The 25,939-nt window shown below is 52.0% G+C and overlaps 1 protein-coding gene across 3 annotated transcripts in view; it reads left to right on the top strand.

The window, feature by feature from the left end:
• LOC140468599 (junctional adhesion molecule A-like) overlaps positions 1-25,939 on the top strand; it is a 42,988-nt gene that overhangs the window by 11,469 nt on the left and 5,580 nt on the right. The window contains exons 1-9 of one of the 3 annotated variants that reach the window (XM_072564697.1): positions 3,067-3,171; positions 5,250-5,315; positions 5,706-5,822; positions 8,388-8,534; positions 18,351-18,416; positions 20,047-20,163; positions 21,421-21,567; positions 22,290-22,355; positions 23,305-23,421. In XM_072564697.1, the coding sequence (XP_072420798.1) occupies positions 3,147-3,171; positions 5,250-5,315; positions 5,706-5,822; positions 8,388-8,534; positions 18,351-18,416; positions 20,047-20,163; positions 21,421-21,567; positions 22,290-22,355; positions 23,305-23,421 (868 nt within the window). In that variant the 5' untranslated portion in view covers positions 3,067-3,146. Of the gene's footprint in view, positions 1-3,066; positions 3,172-5,249; positions 5,316-5,705; positions 5,823-8,387; positions 8,535-18,350; positions 18,417-20,046; positions 20,164-21,420; positions 21,568-22,289; positions 22,356-23,304; positions 23,422-25,939 lie in introns of those variants that run through there. The other 2 variants (XM_072564696.1, XM_072564698.1) reach the window with 2 other exon arrangements.

Genomic DNA, 25,939 nt, shown 5'->3' on the forward strand with positions numbered 1-25,939 from the left:
ATGTTTTATTGCTCAAACTATCAATGATCAACAGGTCATAACTGAAAGCTGCAAGGACTGTAAGCAGTAACAACAAATTCACTCCCCACAAGATTACACTGAACAGGGCCACAACAGGGCACAATGTTCAGCGTTTACACTCTGGCAGTGTAGAGGGAGTTTTATTATGTATCAGACCATGTGCTGTCCTGGTCCTGGGAGAGTTTAATGGGGTCAGTAATCAGGGAGACTCACTCTCTACCTAACCCCGTGCTGCCCGTGTCCTGGGAGGGTTTGATGGGGGACAGTGTCGAGGCAGCTTTACTCTGTATCTAACCCCGTGCTGTTCGTGTTCTGGGAGTGTTTGATCGGGGACAGTGTAGAGGGAGCTTTACTCTGTATCTAACCCCGTGCTGTCCCTGTCCTGGGAGTGTTTGATCGGGGACAGTGTAGAGGGAGCTTTACTCTGTATCTAACCCCGTGCTGTCCCTGTCCTGGGAGTGTTTGATGGGGGACAGTGTAGAGGGAGCTTTAATCTGTATCTAAACCCCTGCTGTCCCTGTCCTGGGAGGCTGGACAGTATCGAGGGAGCTTCAATTTCAATTTCAGCGAGTAGAGGGTGCTACCCTCTTTATTATTGCATTAATGAAGTGTTGTGCTCTGTTGAGAGGGTGAGATGTCCCTGTCTATCTCCCTCCTGGCTGCAGTGACTAACTCTGACTAACCTGGTGCTTGGTCCGAACTGTACGATAAAGAGGATGTTGGTTGTACTCAGTGCCTGTCCCTGGTGAGACTCTGTGGTACTTCCTGACTGTGAGGGACCTCCACTGTACGATAAAGAGGATGTTGGTTGTACTCAGTGCCTGCCCCGGTGAGACTCTGTGGTACTTCCTGACTGTGAGGGACCTCCACATTACTCTCGGTCGGACAGACACCAGGGTATGTTCACATTGCAGGACCTGCTGACCCACAACCCCGTGTCTAATCCAAGGATGCCTTAAACCAAACTTAATTCAGTCCCACCTCCAAAATTGTTGGCGCGGGACTGGAAACTTCCCCAATTCCACAGCGTCCCAAACTGTCCTGTGTCCAAGAGCTCCTCACCCTTAGAGCAGCCTGTCCCTCTCCCCCGTCACATACCCTTCACATGGAGCTGGATCGCAACCCAGTCAGTGAGTTTCCCATCCTGGGAGGTCACCTCACACGTGTATGTCCCACTGTCATATGGAAACACCTTCTTCATGTAGAGACCATTTGGTATAGAGGCAACCTGATCATTCTCGGGCCCTGTGAGAGAAGAACAGTCAACACGTGTCTGAAAGAGAGAGAGAGGGGGGAGAGACAGGATAGAGAGGGACGGTGGGGGAGAGAGACAGGATGGGAGAGATGGACAGGGGAGAGAGAGAGAGAGAGAGAGAGAGAGAGACAGCGGGATAGAGGGAGAGCCGGGGGGGGAGAGAGAGAGACAGGAAGAGGAAAAGAGACGGGGGAGGGGGAGAGAGACAGATGGGGGAGAGAGACAGGGGAGAAAGACAGGGTGAAGAGACAGACGTAGGGGAGAGAGAGAGAGACAGGGGGTAGAGAAGGACTGACGGGAGAGAGAGAGACAAAGGGGAGAGAGAAATAGACACGGAGAGAGAGAGAGAGAGGGAGATGGGGAGGGAGATGGTGGAGAGAGACAGGGAGTGAGAGACAGGGTGAAAGAGAGAGACGGGAGTGGAGAAAGGCAGGGAGAGAGAGAGAGAGACAGGAGGACAGAGATGGGGAAGATAGCAGTAAGGGAGGGGGAGAGAGAGAGAGAGAGAGAGAGAGAGGGAGAGACAGGAGGACAGAGATGGGGAAGATAGCAGTAAGGGAGAGAGAGAGAGAGAGAGAGAGAGAGGGGGGGAGAGAGAGAGAGAGGGAGATGGTGGAGAGAGACAGGGAGTGAGAGACAGGGTGAAAGAGAGAGACGGGAGTGGAGAAAGGCAGGGAGAGAGAGAGAGAGAGAGACAGGAGGACAGAGATGGGGAAGATAGCAGTAAGGGAGAGAGAGAGAGAGAGAGAGAGGGAGAGACAGGAGGACAGAGATGGGGAAGATAGCAGTAAGGGAGAGAGGGGAGAGAGAGAGAGAGAGAGAGATGGGGGAGAGAGAGAGAGAGAGAGAGAGAGAGAGAGAGAGAGAGAGAGAGCCGGGGGGGGGGGGGGGGTGGGAAAGAGACACGGGACGAGAGAGAGAGAGAGAGACAGGGTGAAGAGAAAAAGAGAGACGATGTGGGGAAAGAGATGGCGAGAGAGAGGCAGGAGAGGAGAGAGGGTCAGGAGGGGAGAGAGAGACGGGGAGAGAAAGATAGTGGAGAGAGAGAGGCGCAGGGGTGAGAGAGAGGCGCCAGGGAGAGAGAGAGAGCGAGAGGCAGGAGGGGAAAGAGGTGGGAGGGGCAGAGAAAAGAGAGTGAAAGGGAGAGAGGGAAGGTGGGGGTGTGAAAGTAAGAGGGAGAGAGAAATAGGGAGCCTGAGATGGAGGAGGGAGTGAGAAAGAGAGAGAGAGAGGACGTGAGAAGGATGAAATGCGAAAGTGATAGAGAGAAACGACGGTGAGAATGAAAAAGTTGAGAGAAAGCCAAGAGGGATCAAATAAGAGGAGAGAGAGACTAGACAAGAGGATGTGGTGTGTGTGAGAGGGTGGGCGGGGTTGGTGGTGGTGGCAGGGGAGGGGGGGGGGGGAAGGGAGAGAGAGAGAGAGAGAGAGAGAGAGAGAGAGAATGCGACAGATCAGCAGAGAGAAAATGGAAGAGAGAGAGAGAGAGACATGAGGGAAGAGAGAAACGGCAAGGGGGGAGGGGAAAGATACCGAAATAGAAACAAATGAAGGGAGATAGAGAGAGAGAGTGTGAGGAAAAACAACAGAGAGAGGGGTTTGAGGGACCAAGGAGAAAGGGAGATTGGGCAGAGAGTGAGTGAGTGAGAGAGGGAGAGAAAGAGAGTGATAGAGAGAGAAAGACATGATAAGGGGCAGTGACAGACAGAATGAGTGCGATTGTCACAGACAGAGCTGGAGATAACAGCTTGCCCTGACCAGATGCCCCACAGTTTGTGAAAGGATTGTGACAGAGACAGACTCACGTGTTAGACTGTTGTCCAAGGCCAGTACATCGGCAGAATCAGCCGTTTGGATCAACTTCCAATTGATGTCAGGGATCATTCCATCCTCAAGTGAGAACAGGCGCGTAAATTCTGCAGCAGGAGGGGGTGTAACAGAGATAAGGTCACATCTGCAGAAATGCAGCTCATATTGGTGTCCAGTTGAGGGGGGCACAGTGGCTCAGTGGTTGGCACTGCTGCCTCTCAGCGGCTGAGACCTGGGTTAAATCCCATTCTTGGGGGGACTGTCTGTGTGGGAGTTTGCACATTCTCCCCTTGTCTGCGTGGGTTTCCTCCAGGTGCTTCAGTTTCCCCCCATGGTCTGAAGATTACCCATAAATTACCCAGAGTTCCCAGGGATGTGCAGGTTAGGGTGGATTGGCCATGCTAAATTACCCCATAGTGTTCAGGGATGTGCAGGTTAGGGTGGATTGGCCATGCTAAATTACCCATAGTGTTCAGGGATGTGCAGGTTAGGGTGGATTGGCCATGCTAAATTACCCATAGTGCTCAGGGATGTGTAGGTTAGAGTGGATTGGCCATGCTAAATTACCCATAGTGCTCAGGGATGTGTAGGTTAGGGTGGATTGGCCATGTTAAATTACCCCATAGTGCCCTGGGATGTGCAGGTTAGGGTGGAGTGGCCATGCTAAATTACCCATAGTGTTCAGGGATGTGCAGGTTAGGGTGGATTGGCCATGCTAAATTACCCATAGTGCTCAGGGATGTGCAGGTTAGAGTGGATTGGCCATGCTAAATTACCCATAGTGCTCAGGGATGTGTAGGTTAGGGTGGATTGGCCATGTTAAATTACCCCATAGTGTTCAGGGATGTGTAGGTTAGGGTGGATTGGCCATGCAAAATTACCACATTGCCCAGAGATATATAGGTTAGGTGCATCAGTCAGCTGTAAATGTAGAGTAATATGGGAGGGGAATGAGTCTGGGTGAGTTACTCTTCAGAGGGTCAGTGTGGACTTGTTCGGTTGAAGGGCCTGTTTCCACACTGCAGGGATTCAATGATTCAGAACTTCAATCCTCCAATAGCTCCCACTCACTAGGCCTTCGCAGGACGAGGTTACAGAGACAGTGAAGGGGTGTAGGGGCTGGAGGGGGTTACAGAGATAGGGGGGCGGGGTGTAGGGGCTGGAGGGGTGTTACAGAGATAGGGAGGGGGTGTAGGGGCTGGAGGGGGTTACAGAGATAGGGGGGCGGGGTGTAGGGGCTGGAGGGGGTTACAGAGATAGGGAGGGGGTGTAGGGGCTGGAGGGGGTTACAGAGATAGGGAGGGGGTGTAGGGGCTGGAGGGGGTTACAGAGATAGGGAGGGGGTGTAGGTGCTGGAGGGGGTTACAGAGATAGGGAGGGGGTGTTGGGGCTGGAGGGGGTTACAGAGATAGGGAGGGGGTGGAGGGGCTGGAGGGGGTTACAGAGATAGGGAGGGGGGTGTAGGGGCTGGAGTGGGTTACAGAGATAGGGAGGGGGTGTAGGGGCTGGAGGGGGTTATAGAGATAGGGAGGGTGTGTAGGGGCTGGAGGGGGTTACAGAGATCGGGAGAGGGTGTAGGGGCTGGAGGGGGTTACAGAGATAGGGAGGGGGTGTAGGGGCTGGAGGGGGTTGCAGAGATAGGGAGGGGTGGAGGGGCTGTAGTGGGTTACAGAGATAGGGAGAGGGTGTAGGGGCTGGGGGGGGTTACAGAGATAGGGTGGGGGTGTTGGGGCTGGAGGAGGTTACAGAGATTGGGAGAGTTAGAGCGACAGAGGAAGCTTCAGGGATACGGAGGGTTATAAATTCCAGAGGGGGTAACTGAGACTGTGATGGGGTCCCATTCACAGAAACACATCGTGAAAAGCTGCCTCTTCATCAAGCACTCTCAGGACATGGATAGCACAGGTTCAGATGCAGAGTAAAGCTCTCTCTGCACTGTCCCCATCAAACACTCCCAGGACAGGGACAGCACGGGGTTAGATACAGAGTAAAGCTCTCTCTACACAGTCCCCATCACTCACTCCCAGGACAGGGACAGCACGGGGTTAGATACAGAGTAAAGCCCTCTCTACACTGTCCCGATCACTCACTCCCAGGACAGGGACAGTACAGGGTTGAAGTGTCTGCTACATTCTGTTGAGATCAGTCCTCTATTTCTTGACAGCACCTCCGAGTGAACCTTTCTCTGTGACCGCTGATAATCCCATCATCACCATAAATCATGGAACACGTAAGTGAGACATTGGTGTGAGAACTATTGCAGGGTTTGAGTGGTGGGGGGGAGGAGGGAGAGGGAGTGCTGGTAGAGAGCCATATTGGTGAGGATCACAGCACACAGCCCCATCTCTGTAACCTCTGCCAACCCCTCAATCTCTGCACCCCTCCCTATCTCTAACCTCCTCCAGCCCCTACACCCCCTCCCTATCTCTGTAACCCCCTCCAGCCCCTCCACCTCTCCCTATCTCTGTAACCCCCCTCCAGCCCCAATACCTCTCCCTATCTCTGTAACCCTGTAACTCACTGGCATCCCACCCCTGCCTACCGTTGTGTTGGGTGCCAGTGCGGCATTGTCTCTGTATTGCCTTTGGGTGATATTAATTCCCTTCTCTCCTTCCTCCAGCCGCTGACCTTCTGTGCCGTCACTCGCCTGACTTTGGGCCTAACCCTGACGTGGCGTGGCTATTCACAAAGCAAGATGGTTCCAGAGAAATGGTGTACTTCAAAGGCCAGTTGTCTGGTAGGTCGTTCTCCTTCGTGATTCCCGTCCATATGCTTCTCCCATAACTCCCTCCGTGTTGGTCTCCCTGAACCCACAATGAGCTGTTTAACAGTAAGAGAGTGAGACACGCTCTGTACATTCTCCCTCTCCCATAACACCCAAGGAACCTGTGGGAGTTTCCAACAACATAAAACCCCGACAGTGTGGAAACAGTGTAGCCCAACAGCCCAACAACTCCACACTGAACCTTCGAAAATCATCCCAACCATCCCCATCCCTGTATTCCCCATGGCCAATCCACCCTAACCTAAACATCCCTGAAGACTATGGGGTAATTTAGCATGACCAATCCACCCTAACCTGCACATCCCTAAGCACTATGGGGTAATTTAGCATGGCCAATCCACCCTAACCTACACATCCCTGAACACTATGGGGTAATTTAGCATGGCCAATCCACCCTAACCTACACATCCCTGAACACTATGGGGTAATTTAGCATGGCCAATCCACCCTAACCTACACATCCCTGAACACTATGGGGAAATTTAGCATGGCCAATCCACCCTAAAATGCAAATCTGTGGACTGTGGGATGAAATTGGTGCACCGGGTAGAAACTCACACAGACATGGGGAAAATGTGCAAACTCCATGCGGACAGTCTCACAAGGTTGGGGGGGGCGTTGGTGGGAGGCGGGGGGCAGCAGGGCCCTGGCACCGTGAGGCAGCAGGGCTAACCACTGAGATACTGAGCTGCCAACATGGTAGGCCAAATGTGGCACCATTTATATTGTCACTTCCAACCTTAAAACAAAATGGAGCCTGGATATTGTAGATACAGCTTCACAGCTGCCTGGAACCTCTAAAATATTACATTGCTCAGGTAATGAAATGTCTGAGTTAACAAGTTTCCTTAAGTAGAGTGCCATGCATCAGGTGACCTGGCTGTGATGGAGTACGGGAACTTTATTCCATCTGTGACCATAACCATGAGTGTATCTGTGAGACTGGAGAAAACATCCCCCTTTCTCTCAAAGGCTACAATCCATCCCAACTAATGGCTGTCCTTCAGCACATCTTGTTCACTCATTCATTGTTCAGCAAGTTTCATTCTTTTACTCACTCGTGGGACGGTACCATCGCTGGTGTTTATCACATCCCTTGTTGCCCTAGTTACAAGTTAACATGGGATTTTAAAGTCCAACACAGTGTCATAGAGCTGTACAGGACGGAAACAGACCCTTCGCTCCAACTCGTCAATGCCAGCCAGATATCCTAAATTAATCTAATCCCATTTTCCAGCACTTGGCCGATATCTCTCCAAATCCTTCCTATACATGTACCCATCCAGATGCCTTTTAAATATTGGCATTGCTCCAGCCTTTCTCTGGCAGCTTATTCCATTCACACACTAGCCTCTGCGTGATAAAGTTGCCCCTCAGGTCCCTTTTAAATCTTACCCTTCTCACCCTAAATCTATGCCCTCTTGTTATGGACACACCCACCCCAGGGAAATCCCCTTGTCTATTTATCCTATCCATGCCCCCCATGATTTTATAAACCTCTATAAGGTCACCCCTCAGCCTCCGACCCTCTCGGGAAAACAGCCCCAGCCTGTTCAGCCTCTCCCTGTAGCTCAAACCCACCAACCCTGGCAACATCCTTGTAAATCTTTTCTGAACCGTTTAAAGTTTCCCAACATCTTTCCGATAGGAAGGAGACCAGAATTGCACGCAATATTTCAACAGTGGCCTAACCAATGTCCTGTACAGCCGCAACATGACCTCCCAACTCCTGTACTCAATGCTCTGACCAATAAAGGAAAGCATACCAAACGCTGCCTTCACTATCCTATCGACCTGGGACTCCACTTTCAAGGAGCTATGAACCTGCACTCCAAGGTCTCTTTGTTCAGCAACACTCCCTCGGACCTTACCATTAAGTGTATTAGTCCTGTTAAGATTTGCTTTTCCAAAATGCAGTACCTCACTTTGATCTAAATTAAACTCCATTTGCCACTTCTCAGTGTATTAGCTCATCCGTCAAGATCCCTTTGTAATCTGAGGTAACCTTCTTCGCTGTCCACTACATTCCAATTTTGGTATCATCCACAAACTTACTGACCATATCTCCTGTGTTCATACCCAAATCATTTATATAAATGATGAAAAGCACTGGACCCAGCACCAATCCTTGTGGCACACCATTGGTCACAGGCCTCCATTGTCTCCTACCTTGGAACCAGTTGGTATCCAAATGGCTAGTTGTCCCTGTATGTTGTGTGATCGACAGTGAGACCGATCCTCTGTATCTGTCACAGACCTTGTTGCTTTCCCGACCCTGGCAGCGATAGTGACAGCACATCATTGTGACTTCAATTGTTACTGTCTCCGTTCTTAAGGATAATGGCCTTTCACTTCCCCAGCAACTCTCTGCTGAAGGATTGAACAGGTTCAGAGACAATGATGAACTCAATCACTCTCTGCAGGAGTGGAATGTAATCTGCTGCTGGACCTGTTTGAGATCTCCTGCCACCGTTAACAGCGGATCCCTCCTTCTTGTTCTCTCTCCATCCTTTTCAGTTTATTACAAAAAGCAGATCCAAAGATTTCCCTGGGGTCTGCGTATCAACGTGACCAGGGTAAGGGACAGTGGGATTTACAAATGCATGGTGTGGACCCAGGACGGGAGTCACCTTGGTGAGACTGAAATCACTCTCAACGTGAAACGTAAGTGATGGGGGTGGTGTGTGGGTGGGCATGGGGGAAGGTGCAGGAACTGAGGTGATTGAAGCTGCTCCATTTTTGTGACATCGATAGCAAGAAGTGAGCTCGAGAGTCATAGAGTTTTAGAGCACGGAAACAGACCCTTCGGTCCAACACGTCCATGCCGACCAGATATCCCAAACTAATCTAGTCCCATCTGCCAGCACTTGGTCCATATCCCTCTCTTGCATTCACACAAACAATCTCTCACATGAACACACCCTTTTTGTGTTACTGCTCCCAATTTAACATTTGATCACGTGGTTGACCTTGTCTTCAGTCTAACATCCAACAAGTGTCACTTCACATCTCACGTTATTTCAGTTCTGCTGAAATTTCAGCAGATTCCCCATGTTTACACTATCCCTATTGAAAACTGCAGGGCAGGTAGAGAATGGTGTTCGATACAGAGTAAAGCTCCCTCGAAACTTCAGCATTTTAAATATCCCGCCGTGTTCAGTGTGGGATTGGGTATTGATTAAATCACCCACTTCCCCATCCTGTCCCCATCAAACATACTCAAGACAGCTCCATCGCTGGGTTAGAGAGAGAGTATGTGTCCCTTTACACTTTCCCATCTGAATCTCCCCGAGTCTGGGGAGAATGGGTTCAGGTACAGAGTAAAGATCCCTCTACACTGAGAGGGTGCTGGAAAATCTCAGCAGGTCTGGCAGCATCTATAAGGAGAGAAGTAAGCTGACGTTTCGAGTCTAACGTATCCTTTGTCAAAGCTGGTGAGTTGAAGGAGAAGATGTTGAGAGAGAGGACACGTTCAGCCAGGCGGAGGAGAGTGGTGGTGGATGGAGATTGTTCGGGCCTCTTTTTGAGACAGAAGTGAAGAGCTTTCAAGCCATCTTGGTGTGGGATGGAGGTAATTTGCTTTTCTCTCTCTACACTGTCCCATCAAACACTCCCAGGACAGGGCCATCATAGGGTTAGATACAGAGTGAAATTTATCGATTATTTATCTATTACTCCCCCTCCCCCATCCCCATTAAAAACATTCCCCTAGAGTCTGAGTACTCCAGAGGGAGTTGACACAGCACATCACCAGGGGTAGAAACATCTGTGTTGTCCCTTGTAGGGTTAAAACAACAACTGGGGTCCGTGGTATCCCAGATTCTACGGATGTTCCTTAATGGCGATCAGTTCGGGATGAGCATTGCAGACGCACGGGCTCCTTTTACAACAGAGAGGTGTGCTTCCTGTACAGTGTCATACTTCAAGGGGTCGGAGATGTGATGGAGGAGGAGAGCTCTATCCCCTCAGCTGTGATGCTGTGACAACACCACAAGACACAACAGTCTTGTAATTCCTTCCCTTGACTTGTTACGTTACCCGTCCCTTGGCCAGTGCACACGATAAACCCGCCTTGTGTAAGCTGAACAGCCATGTGTCTCCCTGCACTAATATCTCAGTGTTTCCTGTGGGATATTGTTTGCCCCTCAAGAGTCTTGAGCTGACGTCCTGTGTCCCATCTCCGTCCGGCCGTCTCCTCCTGTACTTCTTTTAAATTTCAGGCCATCTCTCAGGAACGTTCTGGATCATCTCCAGCAGTTTCCGATTGGTGAACATCGATCCCCATAGTGTGGAAGCAGGCCATTCGGCCCAATAAGTCCATACCGACCCTTTGAAGAGTAACCCACCCATACACATTCACCCACCATTCTCCATTTACGCCTGACTAAAGCACCTAAACTAGAACACGATGGGGTAATTTAGCATGGCCAATCCACCCTAACCTGCACCTCCCTGAGCACTATGGGTAATTTAGCATGGCCAATCCACCCTAACCTACACATCCCTGAACACTATGGGGTAATTTAGCATGGCCAATCCACCCTAACCTGCACATCCCTGAACACTATGGGTAATTTAGCATGGCCAATCCACCCTAACCTGCACATCCCTGAACACTATGGGTAATTTAGCATGGTCAATCCACCCTAACCTACACATCCCCAAACACTATGGGGTAATTTAGCATGGCCAATCCACCCTAACCTACACAACCCTGGGCACTATGGGTAATTTAGCATGGCCAATCCACCCTAACCTGCACATCCCTGAGCACTATGGGGTAATTTAGCATGGCCAATCCACCCTAACCTGCACATCCCTGAGCACTATGGGGTAATTTAGCATGGCCAATCCACCCTAACCTGCACATCCCTGAGCACTATGGGGTAATTTAGCATGGCCAATCCACCCTAACCTACACATCCCTGAGCACTATGGGTAATTTAGCATGGCCAATCCACCCTAACCTACACATCCCTGAGCACTATGGGGTAATTTAGCATGGCCAATCCACCCTAACCTGCACATCCCTGAACACTATGGGGTAATTTAGCATGGCCAATCCACCTTAACCTACACATCCCTGAGCACTATGGGGTAATTCAGCATAGTCCATCCACACTAACCTGCACATCTTTGGATTGTGGGAGGAAACAGGAGCACTCGGAGGAAACCAATGCAGACACGGGGAGAATGTGCAAAGCTGGAAATGTGTTGCTGGAAAAGTGCAGCAGGTCAGGCAGCATCCAAGGAGCCGGAGTAGCGACGTTCCGGGCATGAGCCCTTCTTCAGGAATTCTTCAGCCCTGGAGAAGGGCTCATGCCCGAAACGTCGATTCTCCTGTTCCTTGGATGCTGCCTGACCTGCTGCACTTTTCCAGCAACACATTTTTCAGCTCTGATCTCCAGCATCTGCAGTCCTCACTTTCTCCTCGGGGAGAATGCGCAAACTCCACATCAGACTCGGGGCGAATGCGCAAACTCCACATCAGACTCGGGGCGAATGCGCAAACTCCACATCAGACACGGGGAGAATGCGCAATCTCCACATCAGACACGGGGAGAATGCGCAAACTCCACATTAGACACGGGGAGAATGCGCAAACTCCACATCAGACACGGGGAGAATGCGCAAACTCCACATCAGACACGGGGAGAATGCGCAAACTCCACATCAGACACGGGGAGAATGCGCAAACTCCACATCAGACACGGGGAGAATGCGCAAACTCCACATCAGACAGTCACCGGAGCTGAAACCAAACTCAGCTGCCTGGGGCAGTGAGACTGCAGTGCTAACCATTGTGTTACGGTGCCAAGTTAAAGTAGCTCTTCACCCTGTCTCTGGGCAACATGGAGCAAACTCCCGTTCAAAATGGCTTCACTTGGTCCCACAGCACCATCATGTTTGGATCACTGTGTCCAAACCCACCCCTTCCTCATTCCGCACACCATCTGCCCTCTGTGTCAACTATTTGCCCCTCGAGTCTTTTTTCAAATCTCACCTTAAAAATGTCCCCCCTCATCTTGAAACCCTCGCATCCTCGGGAAAAGGCAATGACCTCTCGCCCTGTCTGTACCCTTCGTGGTGGTTCTACGTATTCCTCAGTGGCAGAATATTGAGTTTGCTTAATCTGTACTGAAACTGTGTGGAAATCCAGTAAACATCTGGACAATTGCAGGTTTGGGGCTGGCAAGGGGCAAGTAACATTGATGCCACACGAGTGCCAGGCCAGGACCAGCTCCAAGAAGGGAGAGTCTAACAGTTGCTCTCTGACATTAAAGATCCAGACTCAGTCAGACGCTGGGGGTGTGATGTCTGTGTTTAACTTCATGGGGTGCATTGAGCATGTTGGAGACAACACGGGGTTTTAACAGCTGCAACGTGGTCACACGTGCTCAGTTTCCAAGGAACGTTAGGTACAAGATGCTGTTGTTCAGACAGGGATGGTCTACAGGCTACAGGTACCATCGAGGCCATTAATGAATACCCGCAGGAGGGAGAGAAGACACAGAGGTCTCAGACAGGAGACTGCATTGACATATCCTGACAAATACTGTGGACACCATCAGATTGGGCAGAACTCCAACACCATTAAAGATTCAGAACCCATGACCATAAACATCCAACAGGATCTTAGGAATCATTCCAGACATGAAGATCTTCAATGATGTGGATCAACTGGAGAGCTTGGGAATGTCTTTCTTGGAGGAGAAGGTTCCAAAGAGATTTGATCGGGGTGTTGGGAACCATGAGGTGAGGTGAGAGTGACCGCCCTTGACATGATTCGACCGAGTGTGGCATCACAGAGCCCTGGGAAATCTAGAATCAATGGGTATCGGGGGGGCAAACTCTCCACTGGTTGGGGTCAGACCTGGCACAGGGCAAGATGGTTGTGGTTGTTGGAGGGTCAGTCATCTCAGCTCCAGGACATCTCTGCAGGAGTCCCTCAGGGTAGTGTCTTAGGCCCCAACCTTCTTCATCTGCTTCATCAATGACCTTCCCTCCATCAAAAGGTCCGAAGTGGGAATGTTCACTGATAATTACAGTGTTCAGTGATTCCTCAGACACTGAAGCAGTCCATGTTCAAATGCAACAAGATCTGGACAATATCCAGGCTTGGGCTGACAAGTGGCAAGTAACATCTGTGCCACACAAATGCCAGGCTATGACCCTCTCTAATAAGAGACATTCCAACTATTAATACCACGACAATGACTGAATCCCCTACGATTAGCATCCAGGGGGTTACCATTGACCAAAAACACAACTGGATTTGATAGATATATAAATGCAGAGGCCACAAGAGCAGGTCAGAGGCTGGGAATCCTGCAGCGAGTAACTCCCCTCCTGACTCTCCCCCCAAAGCCTGTCCACCATCTGCAAGGCACAGGTCAGGAGGGTGAGGGGAATACTCCCCACTTGCCCCTGGATGGGGGCAGCTCCAACAACACTCAAGAAGCTCGACCCCATCCAGGGACAAAGCAGCCCCCACACACCCCACCCCCCCCCCCCCGCGGGATTAGACCCACACCCACAAACATCCCCTCCCTCCCCCCACCGATGCGCAGTAGCAGCAGTGTATACCATCGCCAAGATGCCCTGCATAAATTCACCAAAGATCCTCAGGCAGCACCTTCCAAACCCACGGCCACTTCCATCCAGAAGGACAAGGGGCAGCAGATACATGGGAACACCATCTACCACTCCCCCACCACCCCCCCCCCCCCCCCCACCCCCACCCCACCCCACCCCACAAGTTCCCCTCTGAGCCATTCCCCATCCTGACTTGGAAATATATCGTCGTTCCTTCAGTGTCACTGGGTCAGAGTCCTGGAATCCCCTCCCTCAGGGTGTTGTGGGTCTACCCACAACATATGGGCTGCAGCGGTCCAAGAAAGCTGCTTACCCCCACCTTCTCAAGGGGGCAGCTAGGGATGGGGCTATCAGTGTGGATCGGCCAGTGATACCCTCCATAAAGCATTTAAAAGGCAGCTGGATGGGTTTGTGAATAGGAAGCATTCAGAGGGATATGGGCCAAGTACTGGCAAATGGGACTAGATTAATTGAAGATATTGGGTCGGTATGGACAAGTTGGGCCGAAGGGCCTGTTTCCTTGCTGTATGTCTCTATGACTCTGTCTACAGGGGACAGGTATAGGTCAGTGAGTGTCTGAAAAAGCCAGCACAGACATAATCCAGAGTCTACAGCATGGGAACAGGCCCATCAGGGCCCATGTGGGTGGCACGGTGGCACAGTGGTTAGCACTGCTGCCTCACAGCGCCTGAGACCCGGGTTCAATTCCGGCCTCAGGCGACTGACTGTGTGGAGTTTGCACGTTCTCCCCGTGTCTGCGTGGGTTTCCTCCCACAGTCCAAAGATGTGCAGGTCAGGAGAATTGGCCATGCTAAATTGCCCGTAGTGTTAGGTAAGGGGTAGATGTAGATGTAGGGGTAGGGGTATGGGTGGGTTACGCTTCAGCGGGGCGGTGTGGACTTGTTGGGCCGAAGGGCCTGTTTCCACACTGTAAGTAATCTAATTTAATCTTATCTAATCAGCACGAACTGCCCATACTGTCCCGTGTTCACAATTAATCTCGACCCATTTCCCAGCGTTTGGTCCATATCCCTCCCCCCTGAACCCATCCATGTCCCTGTCTCAATGTTTCTTCAATGATGAAATTGTACTCGCTTCCACGACAAAGTTCCAGACCCTCACCACTCTCTGTATGAAAACATTGTCCCCTCTGATCCCTTTTTATATTTCTCCCCTTAAACCTGTCCCCTCTAGATTTAGACTCCCCGACAATGGGGGAAAGCTAACTGCCTTACCTACGCCTCTCATGGTTTTATAGACCTCTGTCAGGTTGCCCCCTCAGTCTCTGACGCCCCAGGGATAAAAGCCCCAGCCTAACCAGCCTCTCCTTTTAACTCAAACCCTCCAATCCAGGCCGCATCTTAGTAAATCTTTTCTGCACTCTTTCTAGTTTAATCATCTCCTATCTATAGTCGGGTGACCAGAACTGTACGCAGTATTCCAAATGTGGTCTCATCAATGTCTAGTTCAAAGATGAACCAACTCCTGTACTCGATGATGAAATGCTGGAACAGTCCCATGTGGGAGTCTAAAGGCTCAATCAGGTTACACATCCTCACTGGAACCTTTTGTGATATTAAGAGAGTGAGGAACTAGCAAATGGAGTAACATTCAGGAGTGAAATTCAGAAAGGTGTCTTCTAATAAGGAACAATCCAGAAACTTCTATTGGCTCCATTACAGGACCTGCAGATCAGCAGCCAATTAAAGTGGCCCGTTCAGTTGACCAATCCCCTCAGACTGTCCGCCATGGCTGAGACAGCCTTGACCAATCCAAAGTGTCGTTCTTGGCACGTCACCCCCTCTCCCCTTAGCCATTTGGCTCAGCCAATCTCTTAATGAGCCAGTGCCAACTCATGGGCCGTGCTGACGGCCAATGGAGGAAGGACATGGGAAAGGTGGGAAGGGAGGGCCCAGGTGAACAGGATGGCCAATGAGAGGCGGGCAGGATTTGGGGCTGGTGCAGCTAATGGCAGGAGGGTTTCCTGTGTGGAGGTGAGGTGTCTCAGTGCAGGGAGAGACATGGCTGTGGTCAGACCCTGTCAGAATCACAGTGTCCTTCAGCTTCTGGTGCTGTTGTTACTGTTACAGCAAGGTGAGTACCGGTCAGACTGGAGTCAGACTGATGGAGGGAGCCCAACGCTGAAGGGAGGGAGATGGAGAGAGGGCAGGGAGATAGGAGGAGAGGGCAGGGAGACAGGGGGAGAGGGCAGGGAGACAGGGGGAGAGGGCAGGGAGACAGGGGGAGGGGGCAGGGGGAGAGGGCAGGGAGACAGGGGGAGAGGGCAGGGAGACAGGGGGAGAGGGCAGGGAGACAGGGGGAGGGGGCAGGGGGACCGGGGGAGAGGGCAGGGGGACCGGGGGAGAGGGCAGGGAGACCGGGGGAGGGGGCAGGGAGACAGGGGGAGAGGGCAGGGAGACAGGGGGAGAGGGCAGGGAGACAGGGGGAGGGGGCAGGGAGACAGGGGGAGAGGGCAGGGAGACAGGGGAGAGAGGGCAGGGAGACAGGGGGAGAGGGCAGGGAGACAGGGGGAGGGGGCAGGGAGACGGGGGAAGAGGGCAGGGAGACAGGGGGAGAGGGCAGGGAGACAGGGGGAGGGGGCAGGGAGACAGAGAGATGGGGATGGAGAAAGCAAGGTACAGGACAAAATGGAAAAGACTGAAAGAGCAGATGGAGGTGAAAAGAGAGATCCCTGGGGATAGGTTTGAGAGGGAGATTGAGATGGGAGTAAGGATTGAGAGGGAAAGATGTAATTTCTGATGGGCTTACCCTTCAACAGTGCAGCACTCCGTCATTACTGACCCTCCGACAGTGCGGCCCTCCCTCAGGACTGACCCTCCGACAGTGCGGCCCTCCCTCAGGACTGACCCTCCGACAGTGCGGCCCTCCCTCAGGACTGACCCTCCGACAGTGCGGCCCTCCCTCAGGACTGACCCTCCGACAGTGCGGCCCTCCCTCAGGACTGACCCTCCGACAGTGCGGCCCTCCCTCAGGACTGACCCTCCGACAGTGCGGCCCTCCCTCAGGACTGACCCTCCGACAGTGCGGCCCTCCCTCAGGACTGACCCTCCGACAGTGCGGCCCTCCCTCAGGACTGACCCTCCGACAGTGCGGCCCTCCCTCAGGACTGACCCTCCGACAGTGCGGCCCTCCCTCAGGACTGACCCTCCGACAGTGCGGCCCTCCCTCAGGACTGACCCTCCGACAGTGCGGCCCTCCCTCAGGACTGACCCTCCGACAGTGCGGCCCTCCCTCAGGACTGACCCTCCGACAGTGCGGCCCTCCCTCAGGACTGACCCTCCGACAGTGCGGCCCTCCCTCAGGACTGACCCTCCGACAGTGCGGCCCTCCCTCAGGACTGACCCTCCGACAGTGCGGCCCTCCCTCAGGACTGACCCTCCGACAGTGCGGCCCTCCCTCAGGACTGACCCTCCGACAGTGCGGCCCTCCCTCAGGACTGACCCTCCCTCAGGACTGACCCTCCGACAGTGCGGCCCTCCCTCAGGACTGACCCTCCGACAGTGCGGCCCTCCCTCAGGACTGACCCTCCGACAGTGCGGCCCTCCCTCAGGACTGACCCTCCGACAGTGCGGCCCTCCCTCAGGACTGACCCTCCGATAGTGCGGCCCTCCCTCAGGACTGACCCTCCGACAGTGCGGCCCTCCCTCAGGACTGACCCTCCGACAGTGCGGCCCTCCCTCAGGACTGACCCTCCGACAGTGCGGCCCTCCCTCAGGACTGACCCTCTCTCTTTCTCTCTGTCCCTCTCTCCTGGTTTCTCCTCCTATCCCCTTGCTCTCCCACACTGCCACGTTATCTTCCTGTCTTCCTGTCCTCCCTGTAGTTGATGTTTCACTCTCACACTCTGTTCACAAAGACACTGTTTCCATTATGTTTCAGCTTTTACCCTCAGGTCCGTGTAGAGGAAGCTTTACTCTATATAACCCTGTACTGTCCCTGTCCTGGGAGTGTTTGATGGGGACAGTGTAGAGGGAGCTTTACTCTGTATCTAACCCCATGCGGTCCCTGTCCTGGGAGTGTTTGATGGGGACAGTGTAGAGGGAGCTTTACTCTGTATCTAATCCAGTGCTGTCACTGTGCTGGGAGTGTTTGATCGGGGGACAGTGTAGAGGGAGCTTTCCTCTGTATCTAACCCCCTGCTAACCCTGCCCTGGTAGTGTTTGATGGGGACAGTGTAGAGGGAGCTTTTCACAACGTGTTTCTGTGAGCAGGATGGTTTATTTCTCTCTTACTGGATCGTTTTTGGATCGGAAATGCAGAAAGCAGTGAGGACAAGCCAGGATTGTCACCACGTCTGTATCTGTTTGTCTGGAACAGGCTCTCTATCTGAGTCTTTCCTTTTCTCTCTCTGTCGGTCCCTGTCTCTCTGTATCTCTCATTGGTTGGAAATATAATCTGGTTCTCATGTTCTGTGTGACCTGTGACCTCAGGCAGTCCCTCTCACAGCCATCTTACACCCAGTTCCCTTTCATATCTCCTTTCCCTTCCATTGGAGTTGGGTGATGAACGGTTATGTCTGGGTCACTCAGTGATCTAACTACAGCCCACTGCCCTGTTCCCTGCTCTGTCCCTGGTGCAGCATTCCAACGTCACTATGTGTGAGGGTGGGATGGAGACACATGTTACCAGAACATTAGCTTCAGACTCTGGATTACCAGCCTGTCCCATTCCCACTGCTCCTCTGTGTCTCTTCCTCTCTGAGTGAAACTGCCTTCAGCGTGGTCTAAAAGCTAATATGGACATGGGTGGAGCTGGAGTAACAGCTCACAGATTAACTCTTCCCTCGCTGGAGCCTTTTACATCGATATCACCAAGAATCAGTTGTGTCCAGTCCATCTAACAGTGTCCTGTCTCTGTTCACAGTGCCTCAGTACACACGCGCCAATGTGACCACCAACACTCACAGGGTGGAAGTTCCTATTGGGGGGTGTAAGTATCACATCATTGTGTTGGCTATTGTGGGATTGGGAGGTGGGGAGGAGCACAGCCTGCTTTGGGGATTGAGAGCAGCAATTGCTGCAAACACATTGGTGAAGGATGGAATGTGATTAGTGAAAGGGAACCGGAATAGTACAGGTTCACACCCCATCACGCTCTCAGTTACACCTCTGGCATTTATACCCCTCCGTATCCCTGAATCCCCCTCTGTCTCTCCAACACTCGCTATCTCTGTAACCACCTCCAGCCCCTACATTCCTCCCCACCTCCGTAACTCCCTCCAGCCCCTAAACCCCTCCCTATCTCTGTAACCCCCTCCAGCCCCTACACCCCCTTCCTATCTCTATAACCCCCTCCCGCCCCTACACCCCCTCCCTATCTCTGTAACCCCCTCCCGCCCCTACACCCCCACCCTATCTCTGTAACCCCCTCCAGCCCCTACACCCCCTCCCTATCTCTGCAACCCCCTCCAGCCCCTTCACCCCTCCCTATCTCTGTAACCTCCTCTCACCCCAACAACCTACTGAGTGCGAACTATTGGAGGATTGAAGTTCTAAATCATTGAATCCCTGCAGTGTGGAAACAGGCCCTTCAACCGAACAGGTCCACACTGACCCTCCGAAGAGTAACTCACCCAGACTCATTCCCCTTCCATCTCACTTTACATTTCCCCCTGACTGGTCCACCTAACCTACACATCCCTGAACACTATGGGGTAATTTAGCATGGCCAATCCACCCTAACCTGCACATCCCTGAACACTATGGGGTAATTTAGCATGGCCAATCCACCCTAACCTGCACATCCCTGAACACTATGGGGTAATTTAGCATGGCCAATCCACCCTAACCTACACATCCCTGAACACTATGGGGTAATTTAGCATGGCCAATCCACCCTAACCTACACATCCCTGAACACTATGGGGTAATTTAGCATGGCCAATCCACCCGAACCTACACATCCCTGAGCACTATGGGTAATTTAGCATGGCCAATCCACCCTAACCTACACATCCCTGAACACTATGGGGTAATTTAGCATGGCCAATCCACCCTAACCTGTACATTCCTGAACACTATGGGGTAATTTAGCATGGCCAATCCACCCTAACCTACACATCCCTGAACACTATGGGTAATTTAGCATGGCCAATCCACCCTAACCTGTACATCCCTGAACACTATGGGGTAATTTAGCATGGCCAATCCACCCTAACCTACACATCCCTGAACACTATGGGGTAATTTAGCATGGCCAATCCACCCTAACCTACACATCCCTGAACACTATGGGTAATTTAGCATGGCCAATCCACCCTAACCTGCACATCCCTGAACACTATGGGTAATTTATGGGTAATCTTCGCACGATGGGGGGAAACTGAAGCACCTGAATGAAACCCACGCAGACACGGGGAGAATGTGCAAACTCCCACACAGACAGTCCCCCGAGGTTTGGATGGAACCCGGGTCCCTGTTCCTGAGAGGCAGCAGTGCCAACCACTGAGCCACTGTGCCCCCCTCAATGGGACATCAGTCTGAGCTGCCCTTCTGCAGATGTGACATCATTCTTTTCCACTACCCCCCCCACTCCCTCTTCCCCCTGCCCCCCCATCCAGCTGCTGAACTTACATGCCTGTTCTCGCCTGAGTATGGAATGAATGCTCGCATTAATTGGAGGTTGATCCGAACGGATGGTTCTGTGGATGTACTGGCCTTCGACAGACATCTAACATGTGAGTCTGTCTCTGTCACAATCCTTTCACAATCCATGGGGCATCTGGTCAGGACAAGCTGTTATCTCCAGCTCTGTCTGTGGGTAATCACTCTCCTTCTGTCTGTCACTGCCCCTTGTCACGTCTTTCTCTCTCTCTCTCACTCTCTCTACCCTATCTCCCTTTCTCTCTCTTTCTTTCTTTCAATCCCTCACATCCCTCTCTCTTGTTTTCCCTCACACTCTCTCTCTCTATATCCATTCGTTTTTTTTTACTTTGGTTCCTTTCCCCTCCCCCTTCCTTTTTCTCTCTCCCTTCCCTGTCTCTTTCTCTCTTCCCTTTTCTCTCTCCTGCCCTGTCAAGCTCTCTCTCTCTCTCTCTCTCTCTCTCTCTCTCTCTCTCTCTCCCCCCTCCCCTGTTCCTACATACAACCCCCTCCCTCCTCCCCGCCACACACACACACACACACACACACCTCATTCTCTTGTCGTGTCTCCCTCTTCTCTCATTCGATCCCTCTTGGCTTTCTCTCAACTTTTTCTCCATTGCTGTCCTTTCTCTCCCTCACTTTCGCATTCCGTCCGTCTCTCTTCCTTTCTCTCTCTCTATCTCTCTTTCTCACTCCCTCCTCCATCTCAAGCTCCCTATTTCTCTCTCCCACTGACTTTCACACCCCCACCTTCCCTCTCTCTCTTTCACTCTCTTTTCTCTGCCCCTCCCACCTCTCTCCCTTCTGTCTCTCTCTTCCCCCCCCCCCCACACCTCTCTTTCTCCCCCGCGCCTCTCTCCTGACCGTCTTTCTCTCCCCCGTCTGTCTCTCCCCCGTCTGTCTCTCCCCTCCTGTCTCTCTCTCCCCCTTCACCTCTCTCTCTCTCTCCCCACGGCTTTCTCTCCCCTCCTCTCTCTCTCCCCATCTCTCTGCCCCCACTGTCTCCCTCTGTCTTCACCCTGTCTCTCTTTCCCCCGTCTCTCTCTCTTCCCCGTCTCTCTCCCTGTCTCTCTCTCCCCCATCTCTCTCTCTCTTTCTCTCTCTCTCTCTCCCCGCCTGTCTGTCTCTCTCTCTCTCCCCTGACTCCTTCTCTCCCCATCTCTATCGTCCTGTCTCTTTCTCTCTCTCCCCCCGCCTTTCTCCCCTCCTGTCTCTCTCTGCCCTGTCTCGCTCTCCCTTCCTGTCTCTCTTGCCGAATGCCCCTCTCTCCCCTCCTCTCTCTCTCTCTCTCTCTCTCTCTCCATCTCTTTATCTCTTTCAGACACGAGATGACTGTTCCTCTCTCACAGGGCCCTATAATGATCGGATTGCCTCTATACCATATGGTCTTCACATGAAGAAGTTATTTCCTTACGACAGTGGGACATACACGTGTGAGGTGACCTCCCAGGATGGGAAACTCACTGGCCAGGTTGCGATCCAGCTCCATGTGAAGGGTATGTGACGGGGGAGAGGGACAGGCTGCTCCAAGGGTGAGGAGCTCTCGGACACAGGACAGTTTGGGACACTGTGGATTTGGGGAAGTTTCCAGTCCCGTGCCAACAATTTCGGAGGTGGGACTGAATTAAGTTTCGTTTAAGGCACGGGGTTGTGGGTCAGCAGGTTCCGCTGTGTGGACATAGTCTAGTGTCTGTCTGACCGAGAGTAATGTGGAGGTCCCTCACAGTCAGGAAGTACCACAGAGTCTCACCGGGACAGGCACTGAGTACAACCAACATCCTCTTTATCGTACAGTTCGGACCAAGCACCAGGTTAGTCAGAGTTAGTCACTGCAGCCAGGAGGGAGATAGATGGGGACATCTCACCCTCTCAACAGAGCACAACATTTCATTAATGCAATAATAAAGAGGGACGCTCCCTCTACACTGTCTAGTCTCTCAGGACAGGGACAGCCAGGGGTTTAGATACAGATTAAAACTCCCCCTACACTGTCCCCCATCACTCACTCCCAGGACAGGGACAGCACGGGGTTAGATACAGAGTAAAGCTCTCTCTACACAGTCCCCATCACTCACTCCCAGGACAGGGACAGCACGGGGTTAGATACAGAGTAAAGCTCTCTCTACACAGTCCCCATCACTCACTCCCAGGACAGGGACAGTACAGGGTTGAAGTGTCTGCTACATTCTGTTGAGATCAGTCCTCTGTTTCTTGACAGCACCTCCGAGTGAACCTTTCTCTGTGACCGCTGATAATCCCATCATCACCACAAGGCGTGGAACACGTAAGTGAGACATTGGTGTGAGAACTATTGCAGGGTTCGGGTGGTGGGGGGTAGGGAGAGGGAGTGCAGGTAGAGAGCCATATTTGTGAGGATCACAGCACACAGCCCCATCTCTGTAACCACCGCCAACCCCTCCATCTCTGCATTTGCTCCTCATCTCTCTAACACCCTCCAGCTGCTACTTCCTTCCCTATCTCTGTACCTTCCTCCAACCCCCATACCTCTCCCTATCTCTGTAACCTCCTCCAGCCCCTACACCCCCTCCCTATCTCTGTAACCTCCTCCAGCCCCTACACACCCTCCCTATCTCTGTAACCCCCTCCAGCCCCTACACACCCTCCCTATCTCTGTAACCCCCTCCAGCCCCTACACCCCCTCCCTATCTCTGTAACCTCCTCCAGCCACTACACCCCCTCCCTATCTCTGTAACCCCCTCCAGCCCCTACACCCCCTCCCTATTTCTGTAACCCCCTCCAGCCCCTACACCCCCTCCCTATATCTGTAACCCCCTGCATTCCCTACACCCCCTCCCTATCTCTGTAACCCCCTCCAGCCCCTACACCCCCTCCCTATCTCTGTAACCCCCTGCATTCCCTACATCTCCTCCTGTCTCTGTAACCTCCTCCAGCCCTATATCCTCCCTAACACAATAATCTCCTCCAACCCCAACACCCCTCACTGTCTCTGTAATCTCCTCCACCCCCTATACCCCTCCCTATTCTGTAACTCCTCCAGCCCTAATACCTCTCCCTATCTCTGTAACCCCCTCCAGCCCCTCCACCTCTCCCTATCTCTGTAACCCCCCTCCAGCCCCAATACCTCTCCCTATCTCTGTAACCCTGTAACTCACTGGCATCCCACCCCTGCCTACCGTTGTGTTGGGTGCCAGTGCGGCATTGTCTCTGTATTGCCTTTGGGTGATTTTAATTCCTCTCTCTCCTTCCTCCAGCCGCTGACCTTCTGTGCCGTCACTCGCCCGAGTTTGGGCCTAACCCTGACGTGGCGTGGGTATTCACAAAGCAAGATGGTTCCAGAGAAATGGTGTACTTCAAAGGCCAGTTGTCTGGTAGGTCGTTCTCCTTCACGATTCCCGTCCATATGCCGCTCCCATAACCCCCTCCGTGTTGGTCTCCCTGAACCCCACGGTGAGATGTTTAATACGAAGAGAGTGAGACACGCTCTGTACATTCTCCCTCTCCCATAACACACAACGGCCGTGTGGGAGTTACCAACAACATAGAATCCCTACAATGTGGAAACAGGCCCAACAATTCCACACCGAACTTCTGAAAAGCATTCCAACCAACCCCATCCCTGTATTACCCATTGTCAATCCACCCTAACCTGCACATTCCGGAACACTATGGGTAATTTAGCATGGCCAATCCACTCTAGCCTACACATCCCTGAACACTATGGGGTAATTTAGCATGGCCAATCCACCCTAACCTGCACATCCCTGAACACGATGGGGTAATTTAGCATGGCCAATCCACCCTAACCTACACATCTCTGAACACTATGGGTAATTTAGCATGGCCAATCCACCCTAATCTGCACATCCCTGAACACTATGGGGTAATTTAGCATGGCCAATCCACCCTAACCTACACATCCCTGAACACTATGGGGTAATTTAGCATGGCCAATCCACCCTAACCTGCACATCCCTGAACACGATGGGGTAATTTAGCATGGCCAATCCACCCTAACCTACACATCTCTGAACACTATGGGTAATTTAGCATGGCCAATCCATTCTAACCTACACATCCCTGAACACTATGGGTAATTTAGCATGGCCAATCCACCCTAACCTACACATCCCTGAACACTATGGGGTAATTTAGCATGGCCAATCCACCCTAACCTACACATCCCTGAACACTATGGGGTAATTTAGCATGGCCAATCCACCCTAACCTACACATCCCTGAACACTGTTGGGTAATTTAGCATGGCCAATCCACCCTAACCTGCACATCCCTGAACACTATGGGGTAATTTAGCATGGCCAATCCACCCTAACCTACACATCCCTGAGCACTATGGGGTAATTTAGCATGGCCAATCCACCCTAACCTGCACATCCCTGGGCACTATGGGGTAATTTAGCATGGCCAATCCACCCTAACCTGCACATCCCTGAACACTATGGGGTAATTTAGCATGGCCAATCCACCCTAACCTACACATCCCTGAACACTATGGGTAATTTAGCATGGCCAATCCACCCGAACCTACACATCCCTGAGCACTGTGGGGTAATTTAGCATGGCCAATCCACCCTAACCTACACATCCCTGAGCACTCTGGGGTAAATTAGCATGGCCAATCCACCCTAACCTGCACATCCCTGGGCACTATGGGGTAATTTAGCATGGCCAATCCACCCTAACCTGCACATCCCTGAACACTATGGGTAATTTAGCATGGCCAATCCACCCTAACCTACACATCCCTGAGCACTGTGGGGTAATTTAGCATGGCCAATCCACCCTAACCTGCACATCCCTGGGCACTATGGGGTAATTTAGCATGGCCAATCCACCCTAACCTGCACATCCCTGAACACTATATGGGGTAATTTAACATGGCCAATCCACCCTAACCTACACATCCCTGAACACTATGGGGTAATTTAGCATGGCCAATCCACCCGAACCTACACATCCCTGAGCACTATGGGTAATGTAGCATGGCTAATCCACCCTAAAATGCAAATCTTTGGACTATGGGAGGAAATCTGAGCACCCGATGGAAACCCACGCAGACACGAGGAAAACGAGCATACTCCTCACAGGCATGGGCCAGAGGGTGGGATTGACCTGGGGTCCCTGGCACCGTGAGGCACTTAGTTGCTGTGCTGCCCACGTTATACTCCAAAATGTGGCTCCATTTATATTGTCCCTTCCAACCTTAAAACAAACTGGAGCCTGGGTTTTGTCGATGTAGCTTCACAGCTGCCTGAACCTCTAAAACATTACCTTGCTCAGGTATATAAGTGTCTGGGGTGACCAGTTTCTTTAAGTAGAGTGCCATGCTTCAGGTGACCTGGCTGTGATGGAGTACGGGAACTTTATTCCATCAGTGACTATAACCATGAGTGTATCTGTGAGACTGGAGAAAACATCCCCCTTTCTCTCAAAGGCTACAATCCATCCCAACTAATGGCTGTCCTTCAGCACATCTTGTTCACTCATTCATTGTTCAGCAAGTTTCATTCTTTTACTCACTCGTGGGATGGTACCATCGCTGGTGTTTATCACATCCCTTGTTGCCCTAGTTACAAGTTAACATGGGATTTCAAAGTCCAACATAGAGTCATAGAGCTGTACAGGACGGAAACAGACCCTTCAGTCCAACTCGTCAATGCCGGCCAGATATCCTAAATTAATCTAATCCCATTTTCCAGCACTTTGCCCATATCTCTCTAAATCCTTCCTAGTCATGTACCCAGCCAGATAATTTTTAAATGTTGGCGTTGTACCCAGCCTTCCTCTGGCAGCTTATTCTATACACGCACTACCCTCTGCATGAAAAAAAGATGCCTCTCACGTCCATTTTAAATCTTGCCCCTCTCA

This window comes from Chiloscyllium punctatum, chromosome 47, assembly GCF_047496795.1.
Source record: "Chiloscyllium punctatum isolate Juve2018m chromosome 47, sChiPun1.3, whole genome shotgun sequence".
NCBI lineage: Eukaryota > Metazoa > Chordata > Chondrichthyes > Orectolobiformes > Hemiscylliidae > Chiloscyllium > Chiloscyllium punctatum.